At 34.8% G+C, this 16929-nt stretch overlaps 1 protein-coding gene across 1 annotated transcript; it reads left to right on the top strand.

Annotated features, from left to right (window-relative positions):
- The first annotated feature begins 6274 nt into the window (after positions 1 to 6274).
- Positions 6275 to 16584, top strand: LOC134262520 (uncharacterized). The gene is made up of 4 exons (XM_062744920.1): positions 6275 to 6625; positions 6848 to 7066; positions 7458 to 7558; positions 14583 to 16584. The coding sequence occupies exons 1-4, from the start codon at positions 6275 to 6277 to the stop codon at positions 16582 to 16584; spliced, it is 2673 nt and encodes an 890-aa protein (XP_062600904.1).
- The last annotated feature ends 345 nt before the right edge of the window (positions 16585 to 16929 follow it).

The following is a 16929-nucleotide window of genomic DNA, read 5'->3' on the forward strand; positions in this document are numbered from 1 at the left end:
CTGGTCTCTAATAAAACGACCCGTTTCATTTCTATTTTACTGAAATCAGATGGAAATTGATTGAGGCCTGCAAGATGTATGACATTCTTAAAAATCTTTTAATTTTTTCCTAGAATAACGGAAATAACGTTTATTTGTTTGTATATTGTTTAACGTCCCTCTCCAGAATTTTTCAATCAAATCTAGACACAACTATTTCCCGGTGGAAGGGTACACAATTTTACATATGCTTGGAACTCATGACTGATATCTTTGAATGTAATTAAACCTTTCAAATAATTGAATTGCTAAATATCTGGTAGAAAACAATTAACATATATATTTCATTATTTCCTTAATTTGTGAAAAAAGTTAATAATTAAGAATTGATTTGTATTCATTAATGATAGTTGTTATACCTTTAAAAATTTTAAACAAAATAAATTTTGCTCTTAAACAAATATATGCAAAAAACTAATTTCTAATGTTTTGATGAGCGAGCATAAAAAATCGATGTTGGACCGCTGAGTGAAATGTTGGACTGGTCAGTGAGATATTGGACCGCTTAAGTCACAGAATGGGCGGAGCTTAATCTCATTTTCATTCGTTGGTGTTCAACAGTGACTTTTGTTACATCACGAACGACAGTACAAAATACACGCATGACAAAAAAAAAATAAAATGAAAGGTATAACAAAACATTTATTGACTGAGTTCTCAGGCAAAATGCGTTTCGTCGACCCTCGAACCAAACTGTCTGCCTTCGGACTATTTTGCCCTCGAACTTAGTCAATAAATGTATACTATACTACTGATTTACAAAAGTGACATTTATGTACTGCAAACATTGTCAGTAAGCAATCTCTACAACATATAAAAGAATCAGTATTTGTGGGACTGTGTTGTAAAGTAGGGACCTCTCAACTGATGTCCATGAGGAGAGATGTGGTGGACATCTTTTAGATGGTGGAAAATCAAGTGAAAACACGTGATGTAAAAATTGTGGTACTATGAGATAGTAAAAACTGGATGCCACTCTGTACTAGTCGAATATAAGATTGGAAGACATGAAGGCCACCAATGGAGATTTTCTTTCTTTCTTTCATTTCTAAACTTACAACAATTAAACCATTAACAATAGACTACAGAATGATGATTTTAATAGTGTTCCTATCACACGAGGACAACAGGTCTTGGGTGATTTATAAAAATACATCACTGGTGTCCACCAAATCTCCTGGGGGTTTCTGGGTCTGTTTTAGACTCATCCTCAAATGGTTGTATGAGGGGGTCTGTCCCATTTTTCATTCCAAATTAAACCATGTGAATGAGTAACATTAAGGGCCTCAAAAATATCAATTATTTAATAGAATATATGAATTGTATGAGAAGTTTTTCGATTTCCTTCTAGATAATCCCTTCATTATGCCTTATATTATAAATGTCCTCCATAACCCTAGACTCTCTATCTGTACATACCTCTGATCATGATTTTGATAGAAACCTTTACGTAGATTTTTACATGCTTGAGGTACTACAATCCAAAATGTGTAGATAAGTAGTTTTCAACGGTAAGCATTTCTCCATAAAGGGTAAATTTACTTTTTCCTTTTATTTTAAATGTAAGTTTTGAGAACTACATTTAAGATGTAAAATTATATAAAAATTTGAGTTAAGTGATGTTTTTCGTTACTGTTTTACAAGTTTTGCTGGGTAGAGTTACTCAAGTGTGTATTGTTTTTTTGTGCAATGTACTAAGTTATGTACGCACGTAGGCTATTTTGTTTTGCCGCTTATAAAGTCGGTGTTGTGGGTTTGATTGTTAATATCACTTTTGTTAAGATAGTGTGTATTCTTAACGTTGTCTTACGAGGGCTGTTCGAAAATTATTGAGACACTTTATAAATTTTGCTTTCTAATGAACGTCTTTCGGTGACATACAATAAGAATCAATAAAAGCAAAACATATTTTACAAATATTAAATATATCCCGTACAATGGTATATAAATGCATCAATAGTAGGGGTACCCGGAGCAGTTACGAAATTAGATATTGAAAATATTAAACACCAACATTCTAACTCTTCGTAGACCCATAATAAGAGCGATATTAATTCAGTTTAAGCGTATAATTTTTCAGCTTCTTTTCAAATTCGTATTGTGCAACTTTGTTAGAATTTCGTTCAGAAATATGGAGATCATAAAAAAATTAAGCGCGGTAAAGAAATCTGCTGAGAACAAAGAAATGGATTTTGACGTCAAGGGCGGAGCAGCCAGCATACCTAAATTTTTGTGTAGCTCAATAAAAAACTCTTTTCCAGACTGAACGACCTGCTTAAACAATAAAAACAATAAAAAATAATGTGTTGGGGTTTGTTATTTCCTTGGTATACATTCTTTTTTAGACAAGTAATTCATATAACCAGGGTAAAATCAAAAGCTCCGGACGACCATCAGTTATTACGCACGGTAATAATATCGTTACGGTATTAATATCAGTGACCAACGTTGCATAAATCGGCACTGCATGATTCTAAGTCATCCTTTCCCACAAATGAAAATTATACACTGGGGTAGCAACATCATAAATCATTAAAGAATAGTTTAAGAAAAGATACTATATGATTTTTGTAGTGTTATATGCAATAACAAAGAAGGAAAAGTATGAAACGCTTCCCGATCGTTTTACATGCGAAACCATCATTGACTGACGTGACGTTAAATGATGTAGCGATGCTGCTCCGGGTCGATAGACATATGCATGTTTATCATTCCACCGATACCTGTCTTATAATAATAGGAATTTGAACTTTTGCATAAGTGTTTTATTTGTTCTTTATGAAATGTTGATAAATTTTCATGAAATTATCTCTGTTCTTTATGGAGTAAATGTAATTGTCTCAATAATTTCCGAAAAGCCCTCGTATATTAGTGTTCGGTTAGAATAACCGGTACTGTAATGTATGGTGTGCCATAATTGCAATTGTAGTCAATGTTGACTTTTGTTTTTTAGTATACGTAACTTGCGACTTAAAATAAAGGTTCCAGACATGTTCCAGTCATACTCCAGCTATATTCCAGTCATTTTGTGTGGACACGTGGCACCAGCGTCACCTGGACCGGAAACCCACTGGGAGCCAGTTGACGGGAGTCTCTCGTTAAACGGGGAGTGTCAGGACGCGGTCAGGACGCGGTCACGTGGTACTCTGGGATGGATATAGTGATATTTATTGTAGATAATGTTGGGATAAATTTGTTGTAAATATTGTTTTATATTGATTTGATTTATAGATAAAAAATCTTGTTGTGTCTGACTGAACAGAGCACGACGACTGTCAAAACAATTGGTGTCAGAAGTGGGATAATTCTGTATAGTTAACTGTATTTTTGTAATTCACATTTATGCTATTTTTGTTTGATATTTTTTTTTATGTTGTATTTTGCAGTCAAAGAATTTTTTCTAAAGATTTTTGACAACCTCAAGATGTCAGCACTTGGTTTTTTGATGGAGCCCCAAATGGAGAAAGCTAGGTTACCGTTGCGTTGTTTTATATGAATTCAGTTAATTATTCATAATTCTTAATTTATCTGTGAGAGACTAGTATACATATATTTTTAGAAAGATTTTTCACTTTTCATTTTTGATTTGAAAATCAATGTTGTTTTCCTGGATTGTAATAATATTTTTCATGTTTAGTCAGTATTTAGTTCTATTACAATGTCGACATTGAAAGAACTTGCAGAGTATGGCCAGAGTCTAAACTTGACTGGGGCGGACTTGCAGCAGTTTATAAAGCAACAACAGGCACATCAGCGTGAGGTACGAGCAGCAGAAAGGGAGAAAGAGAAACAGGAAAGGGGATATCATCTCAGTAAAGAAGCACTTGAAATTGAGAAACTTAAACTACAGGAAAAGAAAGGTACAGAAGAGATTGAGAGTAAATTCATGAAAACTATTCAAACCTTAGAGGAAAAGTTAGCTGTAAAGGAGTTAGAAACGAAATCAGAAAATACTGGCAAATGCAAATTTCCAAAGATGTCTGTATTTGATAAAGTTAAGGATGATATTGATTCTTATTTGAGACGTTTTAAAAGGTATGCTGCAGCACAGAAATGGAAGCCGGACAGTTGGGCTGTTAACTTGAGCGAACTACTCAGAGCTCGTGCACTGGATGTGTATGCACTATTGCCGCAAGAGAAAGCGTTGGACTATGATGCTCTAAAGACGGCGTTTCTAAAAAGGTTTGAAAGGCGGAGGATGGATTTCATCAAAAGTTCCGTAAGAGCAGACCTGATGTTGGGGAAACTTTTTTACAGTTTGTTGTTCGTCTCGGTAGTTATCTCGATAGGTGGATTGAACTTGGTCGAGTTAACAAGACTTTTGATGGACTCTACGATATGATACTCAGAGATCAGTTTCTGTTTACTGTAACAAAGAATTGACATTGTTTTTGAAAGAACGCATACCGAAAAACATCAGAGAAATGTGATTTAGCAGATCAGTTTAGAGAGGCAGGGCATATTAACATTCAGACATTAGTTTATTTTATCAAGAAGGAGAACTCTCCAGGGAAAAGTCAGTCATCGAAAAAACAGGAACAGCGAGATCAGAAACCAGGATTGAAGTTTCAACCCATGAAAACAATAAAGAAAGAAGTTCGTTGCTTCAAGTATGACAGACTGGGCCACGTAGTATCTCAGTGCCAACAAATGAACGTTTTGTGACAGTGCTTAGAGACACTGGTTGTAACGGTGTTGTACTTCGTAGGGATTTGATAGATGATATTCAGCTTACATGAATTCATCGAATTTGTGTTCTGGCGGATGGATTTGGAATTAAAGCACCTGTTGCACTAGTGAAAATAGCCACTCCATACTTTGTGGGTGAAATAGACGTTTGGTGTTTAGAAAATCCATAGTATTCCTTGATCATCGGGAACATCCCAAACGCAAGAGATCCAAATTATCCGGATAGAAACTGGACACCTTATCAAGCGCATGCAGTAGTGACAAGGCAACAAGCTCAAAAGGAAGGTAAGAAGCCCAAATCTCTTCATGTTCCAGATATTATCGACGCTGATATATGTCCTGACGACATCCTGGCGGCACAGGAGAAAGACGGGACGTTAGTCAAGATACGTACTTTGGTTGGACATGACGACAATTTCTAGGTTTCTTATATTATTAAGGAAGGTATCATTTATTGTGTCTTCTAGTCAGATAAACATCAGAATGGTAAAACGTTTTACACAGCTACATGTAGTAGTACCGAAGAAATATAGGACTTAGGTTCTTTCGCTTGCTCATGAATCTATTATGACAGGTCACCTAGGTACTTCCAGGACAACCAGCAAAGTCCTTGCAGAATTTTATTGGCCGGGAGTTCAAGCGGACGTATGTCGATTCTGCAGATCATGCGACATCTGTCAACGTTCTTTTCCGAAAGGCAGGGCTACAAAGGTTCCTCTCGGAAATATGCCTATTATTGAGGTACCGTTCAGACGTGTAGCTGTCGACTTGGTAGGACCTATCCAGCCAACAACCAGTAAGGGCAATCGTTACATTTTGACTATTGTTGACTTTGCTACCCGTTACCCAGAGGCAATTGCTTTAAAGGGAATTGACACTGAACGAGTCGCTGAGGCCCTGGCAGATGTATTTTTTAGAGTAGGAGTACCAAAGGAAATGCTCACGGATATTGGGTCACAATTTACATACGAGCTGATGACAGAGGTTATTCGTTTACTTTCTATACGACAGTTAACAACGACACCGTACCACCTCATGTGCAATGGACTGGTCGAGCGGTTTAACTGTACATTGAAGCAGATACTCCGACGGCTATGTGCGGAACGACCTACTGATTGGGAAAAGTATCTATCAGCCTCATTGTTTGCTTACCGTGATGCACCACAGGAGAGTCTAGGATTCTCACCGTTGGAATTGGTCTACGGACAAGAAGTTAGAGGAGAGAGTTGTAGACTAAAGAAGAAGCATAGATGCAGAGGTTAGAACTACATACCAATATGATGTTGATTTGAAGGAACGACTAGAAGCTACGGGCAGAATGGCGATAGTGAATCTACAGAAGTCGTCAGAAAAATACCAGAAGTATTACAAACAAAGGAGCAAGAAATAGACAAATGTCAAAAGGTCAGAAAGTTCTTATTCTTATACCACCTGCCAGTAACAAATTACAATGCAGTGGAAAGGTCCAGAATTAATTATAGAGTGACTTGGAAAAGTTAATTACAGAATTAACGTGAATGGAAAAATCTAAACATTTCATGCAAACATGTTGAAGATGTACTTTGACAGATCTAGAGAAAATGAGAGTAATGAAGGTATTGTAGGCGCTGCAGTACTCGATGTAGATGATGACAGAGAGAGCGATGACGAGGTGTTGTGTGATTCTCCAGTAGAAACAAAAAAGGAGGGACCGGTAGATGTGAAAGTAAGTGATGAACTAACTGATAATGAAAAAGCAGATGTCAAGACATTACTAGAGAATGTTTCAGATGTTTTATCAGATGTACCTGGTTTGACGAATCTCGGAGTTCATCATATAAAGTTGACTAATGAAAAGCCTACACGCACCAAGCCTTATCTTCTGCCGTTTACTTCAAAAGACATTGTTTGTGACGGGGTAAGGAAGATGGTGAAAGCCGATGTGATCGAGCCTTCGACGAGTCCATACAGTTCACCGATAGTCATCGTGAAAAAGAAAGACGGTTCGAACAGGTTTTGTATCGATTTTCGAGCAATTAATAAAGTAACTGTTTTCGATGCAGAAACCATTCCAAATGCTTATGATATTTATGTGCAATCATCTAGCTTTAAATACGTGTAAAAATTTGATCTATCTAAGGGATACTGGCAGCTGCCATTGGATGATGCATCGAAGGAGATCACCGATTTCCAAACACCATCGGGTTTGTTTCAATTCAGGGTGATGCCATTTGGCTTGATCAACGCTTCTGCAAGTTTCAGTCGCCTGATGCGAAAGCTCTTAGATGGACTGCAGTGTGTTGATAACTTTATAGACGATTTGATTGTGTACACTCGAACTTTTCAGGAACACATCAAGGTGAATCGGGAACGTCTGTAAAGACTTCGTGCTGCAAATTTGACTGTGAAACCAAGTAAATGTTTTATTGGTTACCGGAGTCTTGAGTGTCATATTGCTGGAAATGAAGAACTTAGACCTCTACCTGACAAAGTTTCTGCCATTCACAACTTTACCCAACCTTCAACGAAGAAGCAAGTATGATCATTTTTAGGTCTGGTAGGATTCTATCGCAAATTCATTCAATTTCTCAGCTGTTGCTTCGCCATTTTTAAATCTTACCAAGAAAGGCCAGCCGAACAAAGTGAGTCGGAGAGAGCCGAAGGAAAATGCATTCGTCACTCTCAAGACCGCTTTAACGGTAACACCAGTTCTTAAACTACTTAATTTGTAAAAAAACTTTGCTTTACAGACTGATGCGTCAGATCGAGGCGTTGGGGTAGTTTTAATGCAGGAAGAAGATGGTGTAAAAAACCTGTCGCATACACTAGCAAAAAACTTTCCAAATATCAGGTAAATTACTCTACAATCGAGAAAGGGTGCTATGCGATAACCTGTCCGCAGATATTTGTACGGTAAGGAATTTCTACCAGAAACAGATCATCAACCACTATTATATCTTACCAAAGCCAAAGTGTCTATTGCACGTCTTATGCGTTTGGCATTACTTCTGCAACCTTTCAGGTTTTGCATTATTTCAATCAAGAGTTCTAAAAATGTAGAAGCTGATTGTCTAAGCAGAATTTAGATATGTATATAATTTTATGCCATATTAATTGTGTTTTTTTTAACTTTATTATGTTGGGGAGATTTTGTCATAATCAATATTTAATTATAATTGTATTTACATTCTGTTTATGGTTTTTATTTTATTAACCCTTTATTGGACCTCTATATATTGTTACCTTTATTAAACCTCGAGGTAAGTTTTGCAGGCATTGGTCAGTTACGACCTATTGTATTAGGAGGTATTTACCACATAGCCGGGGGTCCACGTTTTGATAGATTTTTACATGCTTGAGATACTACAATCCAAGATGTTTAGATAAGTAGGTTTTTAACGGTAACCATTTCGCCATAAGGGGTAAGTTTACTTTTTCTTTTTATTTCAATTATAAGTTTTAAGTACTACATTCAAGATGTAAAGTTATATAAAAAATTGAGTTAAGTGATGTTTTTCGTTACTGTTTACGTAAACAAGTTTTGCTGAGTAGAATTACTCATGCGTGTATTGTTCTTTTTTTGTGCAATGCACTAAGTTACGTACGCACGTAGGTTATTTTGTTTTGCCGCTTATAAAGTCGGTGTTGTGGGTTCGATTGTTAAAACCACTTTTGTTAAGATATTGTGTATTCTTGACGTTGTCTTATAATGGTGCTCGGTTAGATTTACCGGTACTGTAATGTATGGTGTGCCATAATTGCAATTGTAGTCAAAGTTGACTTTTGTTTTTTAGTATACGTAATTTGCGACTTAAAATATAATTTAATTTAAGGTTACAGACATATTCCATATATATTCAAGTCATACTCCAGCTATATTCCAGTCATTTTGTGTGGACACTTGGTACCAGCGTCACCTAGACCGAAAACCCACTGTGAACCAGTTGACGGGAGTCTGTCTTAAAACGGGGAGTGTCAGGACGCGGTCACGTGGTACACTGGGATGGATATAAACAGACTAGAGACTTAAAGTGATATTCATTGTGGATAATTTTTGTAAAAATATGTTGTATATTTTGTTTTTATTGATTATATTTATAGATAAAAAAATGTAAACAGAAAAAAAAAATTTGCTGTGTCTGACTGAACAAAGCACGACGGCTGTTGTGACATTTCTGGACTTTTGCGAAGACGATGACTTTTACAGTTGACGATTTACTTCTAACTACTTTACATTTAAACCTGTGCCATGTATGGAGATACAAAATGGATAAAAGATACCCTTTTAATGGTCACATATATGCTGTGAGGGACACTAGCATGTGAAGGGCGGTGTGTGCGTCGGTAGGGTGAATGTCGGATTCTTCATGGTCAACTTATATGTGCTTTATTTCAGTCTGTTATTTTCGTGTTGAGTTAATTTTTTTTTTTTGCAAAAGAGCTGCCCTATATTGTCCAAGTGTGAAAGATATATATAGAGTAAAGCAAAAAACGGAATAATAATTTATGATGAAAAGTAGCATTTCAAAGACATGAACCTTGTCTTAATGGCATTTAAGCATTTTTTTTTTTAAAGATGCGAAAGGTAGGTCATAAGAGTATCTGTTTAATGAATAGCCGATCTTTTACATTAAAAAGATGATGCTTGAGTTTCTGATTCTTTTTCAGGTCTTCCATAGAATCCACATGGGTACGAACTGTACCCCCTTATTAGCAGATTTTTGTCTTCATATGAAGCAGAATTTGTGCAAAATTTTGCATGTGAAAAGAAAAAAAACACTTCTTGTGTCCTTCAACTCCACATTAAGATACATCGACGACGTTTTGTAAATTGAGAATGGTAATTTCCATTCTTATGTCAATACAATATACAATGAGCTTGAAATAAGCAACAGAGTCTGACACAATTGTTTCATTTGGATATTTTACTTGAAAAAGACGTCAATGGTAATCTAACAACCAAGCTCTATGATAAACGTGATGACTTCACATTTCGATCATCAATATCCCTAACTTATGCAGCGATATACCTTCATCACCTGCATGTGGTGTTTATATCTCTCCGTTGATGCGATACGCAAGAGCATGCTCTACGTATGAACAATTTCTTAAACGCTAGAGCATGTTCAATAGCTACGTATGTACAATGTCTTAAACGAGTAAATTATTCACAAAGACGTTGATGAAACAAGAATATCAGCAATCTCATTTAAAGTCATTATTTCGGAGGTTCTGCCCTAACAAACTTTACTCTAGTGAACTATAGTTAATTATTATACCTCGACTGTAATTACTCTATATAAAATTCATACCATAAAACTGTCTATTTCCCCGAGAAGAGACTACTGCACTTAACTGAAGACTACTCCCTGGAAAATCAGAGCAACTCCCTGGGACTACTCCCTCATGAATATTTATTATTAATTTTAACCAATCAAGGTGTTCAGTGGGCGAAGCGTTCAAGACATCTCGAGTCTGTGATGTCATGTTATTAGCAATGTAACTATGACGTCAAAACATTTCGACATGCGATGTCAAAATCATACTTGGATTCCAGCAAAATGGAGACAACGATAATTCTTCGAAATGTCAGTGAAAATACTTTTTAAAAACAATTAAATTGTTTTAGGACACGATTTATTACTTATCATACAATGTGTAAAACCGCATGCGTTTGTAATTATGCGTCTACAGTGTTTTTTTAAATGTCGGAATATATGGTTAGAAAAATATGGAATCGCCTATGATTGTTTCAGTATAATAAAACAGTTATGAAATGGGAACTCGGGAAATAGCAAATTTATGTTTTCCCTCGGCAGGAAACTATTTCCTTCCTCGGGGAACCATAAATTTGCTATTTCCCTCGTACCCATTCCATAACTGTATACTATAGTTAACTATAATTATAACTTTGACACTTTGAAAACTTTGATTTACTATTGTGATAACTTTGACACTTTGAAAAACTTTGACAAAAACTTTGACACTTTGAAAAACTTTGGCAAAAACTCTGACACTTTGAAAAACTTTGGCGAAAATTTTGACAATTTGAAAACTTTTGGCGAAAACTTTGACACTTTGAAAAACTTTATCTAACACTTTGACACTTTGGAAAACTTGATCGAAAACTTTGACACTTTGAAAAACTTGATCGAAAGCTTTGACAAACTGAAAAACTCTAATGAAAACTTTGACACTTTGAAAAACTTTATCGAAAATTTTGACACTTCGAAAAACTTTGGCGAAAACTTTGACACTTTGAAAAACTTTGACAAAAACTTTGACACTTTGAAAAACTTTGACGAAAACTTTGACACTTTGATTTACTATAGTTAGCTATAGTTTACTATAGTTAACTATAGTAAATCAAAATCAAAATCGTCAATAGTTAACTATAGTATTTTTTGTTAGGGTATAATCGTTTGAGGACGCTTTTTATATACCCTGATGAACGTATATAAATCAAAAGAAGAAAATTTAAGAACAAATAAACAAAAAATTCAACCAAAAGCAAATTAACCAAAAATTTTACAAAATATATGTAATTTAAAGAAAGTCTTTATTTAGTTCCTGGTCCTTTAGTCATGGTCCCAGATTGGTCCAAATGAGAAGGTAGAGAAATCCTCTATTTTGAATAGAATTCTCCTGTTGCTTTAAGTAAAGGCTGCACGGGACAATGTTTGTTGTAAAAGGACTTCGTGGCACACTCGGAACTTCCTCTCAGGTTCCAGAGTAAATGGTCCGACATCTTGATTTAATACTTTAATCTTTCATTTATAAATAATATATATACAGAATAATGTTACAAATACACACAAAATATTAACTGTGTTTTGCTCATAAATTTACTTTAAATCATATAATAATTGTTGCACGTGGGTCACTACCAGGTAATAAAACTCACAAAATGTTTTTTAGAGATGTGTTGTACGGGCAGACATAGTGTGATATTATGAAATCTATTTCTATATGTATTTATTAGTTTTTATTTATTTTTTCATATTATTTTGATCATGAGTGATGTAACCAAGCAGTTTCTTACGTACACACAGTCACCGATCTGCAACTCATCATTATCTTTTCCTGTATTGTGTCTCTGTTTCCGGTCATCTTCGTTACGCTGAATCTCTGCCTTTGCTCAGTCCATTATTTATACACTGAATTGCCGACGGATTTTTTTCCGTTATTTCCTGATCATGACAACGAGCACACGGTGGGTGTGAACAGTCGGCAGGGGATGCTCACTCCTCCATGGCAACTGATCCCACCTCTGATGTTTCGGAGGTCCGTGTTTGCTCTGCTCTTATTTTGTATATTGAGATAAAATATATACAATGGCTAAATGAGAGTTAATGGAAAAAGGGTAAAGAAATAAGGAAATCTTCCAATTCTTCATTAACGTCATAAAGGGATGGGGATTGAGGTAGGGGTAGACATTGGCATTCAAAATCAGATGGTTATTTTCTTCCAAGTGGCAGGAAGATTTTTTTTTTTGCAAAATCCGACCAAAACTCCTACCCTGAAATGGTCGTCCCTTTAAGAATTTGACAGGAAAACAATCTTTAGACAGTTTACAAATTCCTTGTATTTCTGAGGACTGATCAATCTTTACAAATTCAGTCCTTACAGAGATTTTAAGCGATCTCTTCAAAAATATCAAGCATGACATTACTGATCTTTGAGATATTTACCAACTTGTGACATTTTAATTTTCCTTTAAATACTGTTCCTTATCTCCATATCCTTCTTTGATATGATACTGCAAATTCCATTAAAACTATTTATAACGTATTTTTGATAAGTTTAGATAACCAAAATTAAAACCATTTTCCAACTTGTTTTTACTACTTCATTTGAAGATAGGACTTTTCTGTAAATTATACAATTTAAATCAATTGCAATTCAAGGATTTCAAAAATTTAAAACAGTAACCGATTTATTTATTGATTCCACTTTAAAATAACAGAAAAAGTATGAAGTCAATATATAGTCAAACTATACAAAAGAGAGGTTACTGAGTTTTATTTGTGAAAACTTTAATTGGAAAGTAAATAATTATATATCATCTAAACAATATGCAATCTGGCATTATTATTTTTTTATAGCTCAGATAGGCCATATATAGCTCTATATTTGCAAGGTTTTATTAACGCCTAATTTTGCAGGAAGAATCACTCACGAAATAAATTTAAGTTGAATAAACTGTTCCTGGATCAACAATTTTATCATCATCAGAATTAACTGAGCGTTGTAATAATGGTTTTCCATACAAAAAGGACCTGGACTAAAATCAATATAAGATACCAACCTGTCAAATGTCGTTTATATTATGACTGTAGGTAAAGAAATATTTACAAACAAATGGATATTATCCCAAAGGAATTACAAGTTAAAGAAAAAATAATCATAAGCGAATTTATATTAATTAAGGAATCACTGTCTAGTTTTGAGAGTATGCCAGGGCATCAACAATAGTGGGAAACATGGGATAATTTGCATAACGGGCGAATCCTTATATTTCCATTTCATTGTGAAATAAAATTGAACACTTAGACATTAAAAATGTAGACTAATAGATTTAAATTACACGAGGACTTCCATGCCAATTTCAATAGTCCTCGCACACTGACGTCAAACACAAAGGCAGCCACACGAAATTTACATGCATATTTGGCCTCCTTAGCGTCAGACACAGGGACAGATGCGCACGAGATTTGCATGCGTAGTAGGCCTCCTTAGCTGCTGACCTGTCGACCTGCCTAATTTACATTCCGGCGGCAGAATTATCAAGAAATAAATTCCCACAACTTTCAAACAGTTATCACAGAGAAAAAAATTAGAAATGGAAATATGTTGGTTTCAATCAAAATTCAGCCGAATACCTTAAAAGGAACATTAAAAATAAATCCCTAGAAATTCTAGCAGTATATAAATAAGGGTAAAGCCTTTCTGATACCCGATAACAATATTGAACACTCAATCAAAAACAAATAATCCCAGTGGTATCCCGTGCACACCGAAAAACAATAAATAATCAAGATATTTAACAGTTATGATTGTTAGATAATTTATGTAAAACCACTCACTACCAATTTACATCGGCTAGTATATAACTGTTCCGATTGGTTAAATATTCCGATTGGTTAAATATTCCCTATAAAACCTCTCACTTCCTATCAGCAACAGTATATCAAACATTTGCTTCTTAAATTCTTCAAATTAAACCTCTCATTACCAATCAGCAACAATAAATCTAACAATTCTGATTGGTCCATTTTGTAATTAGTAATAAACATAAATAAGGAGAGTACTGCACAAAAATTGGATATAGTTGAAGAGTTTATGGTAGATCTATTGTGCCACAGGTATCCATTGCTTAAATCATAATCCATCATCATTTGGAACCTACAGATTTCTTCTTGGGAAACTGTAAAATTAAAGATGTATTGAAATTTATTTTTCTCTACTTTGTGTAGCACCTGACACTTTTCAAAATGGACTCCATTAGAAGCTTCAAATGTAAGTTTTAAAGAAAGCAATATATAACTAATAATGCCTTAATTATCTGAATCAGTGCATTTTGTTAACACTAAAATTAGATTTAACTTTTTACACCATTGTATTAATTGAAGTATGTTATTATTAAATGAGATGCTTTCTTGAAAAATGAATAATTTAGTTAATCATTATTTATTTTTTGGTTCATTAATAATAAGAAATCTTTTTATTATTTAATCAATTAATCTTTATAGAAAATTTACACTGTCTACAATTTTGTAATTTTTTAAAATATAAATAATGATAATTTTATTATTGATTTGCAAAAGTTACACATTTATTATACAAGAATATAAATTTCCCTTTCATCATTTTAGTAAGTTTGCCATACAAAACATATCAGAATTAGTGTTTGTGCGACTGTGTCATAAACTGGGGACCTCACAACTGGTGGCTATGAGAAGAGATGTGGTGGACGTAAGGGATATGTTGATAAATCATGTGAAAACAAGTGATAACCGAGCTGTGATGTTCAGTGGCAGCCACAGAGAGGGATTCAGACTGAAAGGATCAGATGCAGACTTGATGTACTGGCCAAATAATCACCGTGTGATCTGGGACTTATCCCAGTCTCAGAATTACAACACACTCAGACAAACACTGATCCTCTGTGACTGTTCTGATAGTCCGCCAGGATTTACATTATTATTTTTACTGTCACCAAGCATGAAAATAGAAATTCAGTTTGCTTGTGTTAGAATGAATAACAGACATTATATATCTAGTTTTATATACAGACAGATCATGTGTTATGCATCGTCAAATACTTCTACTCAACATGGACCTTGTGTCAGTGGAACAATTGGAACATTATATTTTGATTCTGCCTACTGTTTAGTTTGTGACTTTTGGCCTCCATCTGCCTCCTCATGGATAGACAGATGTCACTCATGGCCCATGCCCCACGTTGTTGATGATATTGTAAAAAATGGATGTCACTTTGTAGCAATTGGACGAAGTCATGTAGACCATGAATGGAGAATTTCTTTCTCTCTGGCAGAACAAAAACTAGTGTATGCAATGAATCACTGTCAATTCCTCACTTACGGCTTACTTAAAATTGTCTTAAAAGAAATAATTAATAATGGACTAAGTGATAATGTTAAATTACTGTGTTCCTATCACATGAAGACATCAGCTTTTTGGTCGATCCAACAAAATATAATACCAAACTGGTGTCCACAAAATCTCCTGGAGTGTTTCTGGGTCTGTTTTAAGCTTATTCTCAAATGGGTGTATGAGGGGACCTGTCCTAACTTTTTCATTCCAGATAACAATATGTTTCTAAGTAAAATTTATGGTGAAAAACAACATCGATTATTTATAAAACTGTATGGGTTGTATGAGAAGGGTTTAGTATTCCTGCTACACAGTCCATCCATTAGGTCTTGTATTATAAATGTTCTCCATAATCCAAGACTCTCCATCTGTACAGATGACCATACTCTGATTTCTGAGACTGAGTTTGATAGAGACCTTTATGGAGAAATAGAGACCTATGATGTTGTATGCAAATTGAACATACAAAGGTGTATGGGGTATCTACGTACAATAGAGGAGGTGATAAATTCATTCCTCCTGACAAGTTATCAAGTCCCAATGCTACAGAAACTTACAGCCAGAATCCTTCAGAGCACTGCCTTTATATTACACTTTGAAACTTACACAAATAAAAACAAACTGAGGTATAGAGCTGACAAAAGGTCTTGTCATATGCTAAAATTAGCATCCAAGTTCGCTTATATTACTGACATGGTATACATCGTTATGTATTTTTATAAGACACTTAGATACAAGGAAGCTTTATCAGTTGTAGAGACAATCAAGATCAATTTAGCGCAGCCTTATGTGATGTATAGGAATAATGTAGATACAGAGATGTATACAGAGGCTGTAGGGGGACAGTCCTGGTCTACAAAGATGAGACAGGCCGTAGCATGGGATATTATACTTGACCATGACATCCCTTACATCAGTGAATTGATACCAGAACAACAGTCTGCTCTACAGAACAGAAGATCCTTGATATTTGTCCCACCCTTTCTACTAATATACATGCTAGAGATCTTGTGCTGCAGACATGTAGACATAATGAGAGTACAAACAGCTATAGATGATCTACAGACCCTAGTTCACTATGATCAGGGACAGTTTATACATTCAATGTTAAAAGACATATCGTGGCAGATTCTAGGGATCTGTCAACAGGTGACAGGGAATCACCAGGCTGCTCTATACTCATACCAACAATCTCTCAGACAAGAATCAACACACAATATATACACAGCTACAGAAATGAGAATGCAAGGAATTTGTTGACGGAATCCATTTATTACTTAAATGTAAGACATTTGTAGGAGTTTCTTTTGGTTTCATGTTTTCTTTGTTTCAGTCTTTTTATTTTACAATTATAAAGCTAATAAAAAGTTGAACATTCAATGTCTTAGCATTTTTATTGACTGCTAATTTTACAATCCAATGTTCTAATTTTACAATTCAATTAAGAGTATGCCTTGAAACATTCTGAATGTAATTGTTCTATATGTTACACGTACTTGTAGAAAACAAAATGTCTGCACCACTCAACGACATACCCACCTGGGACAGTAGTAAAATATGAAAAAATATCCAATTAGTGATATCCATGGGATGAAGGGATATAAC

The sequence above is a fragment of the Saccostrea cucullata genome, unplaced genomic scaffold (assembly GCF_032062105.1).
Source record: "Saccostrea cucullata isolate Sc308-1 unplaced genomic scaffold, CSIRO_AGI_Scuc_v1 ctg1063, whole genome shotgun sequence".
Classification (NCBI taxonomy): Eukaryota; Metazoa; Mollusca; class Bivalvia; order Ostreida; family Ostreidae; genus Saccostrea; species Saccostrea cuccullata.

Bases quoted from the DNA above. Each gene is read 5' to 3' on its own strand.
- LOC134262520 (XM_062744920.1), top strand. From the start codon at position 6,275: ATGTTGAAGATGTACTTTGACAGATCTAGAGAAAATGAGAGTAATGAA. The intron at 6,626-6,847 runs GTAAGGAAGATG...GATCTATCTAAG, and splicing joins AAGACATTGTTTGTGACGGG to GGATACTGGCAGCTGCCATT. The intron at 7,559-14,582 runs GTAAATTACTCT...TCATCATTTTAG, and splicing joins AAAAACTTTCCAAATATCAG to TAAGTTTGCCATACAAAACA.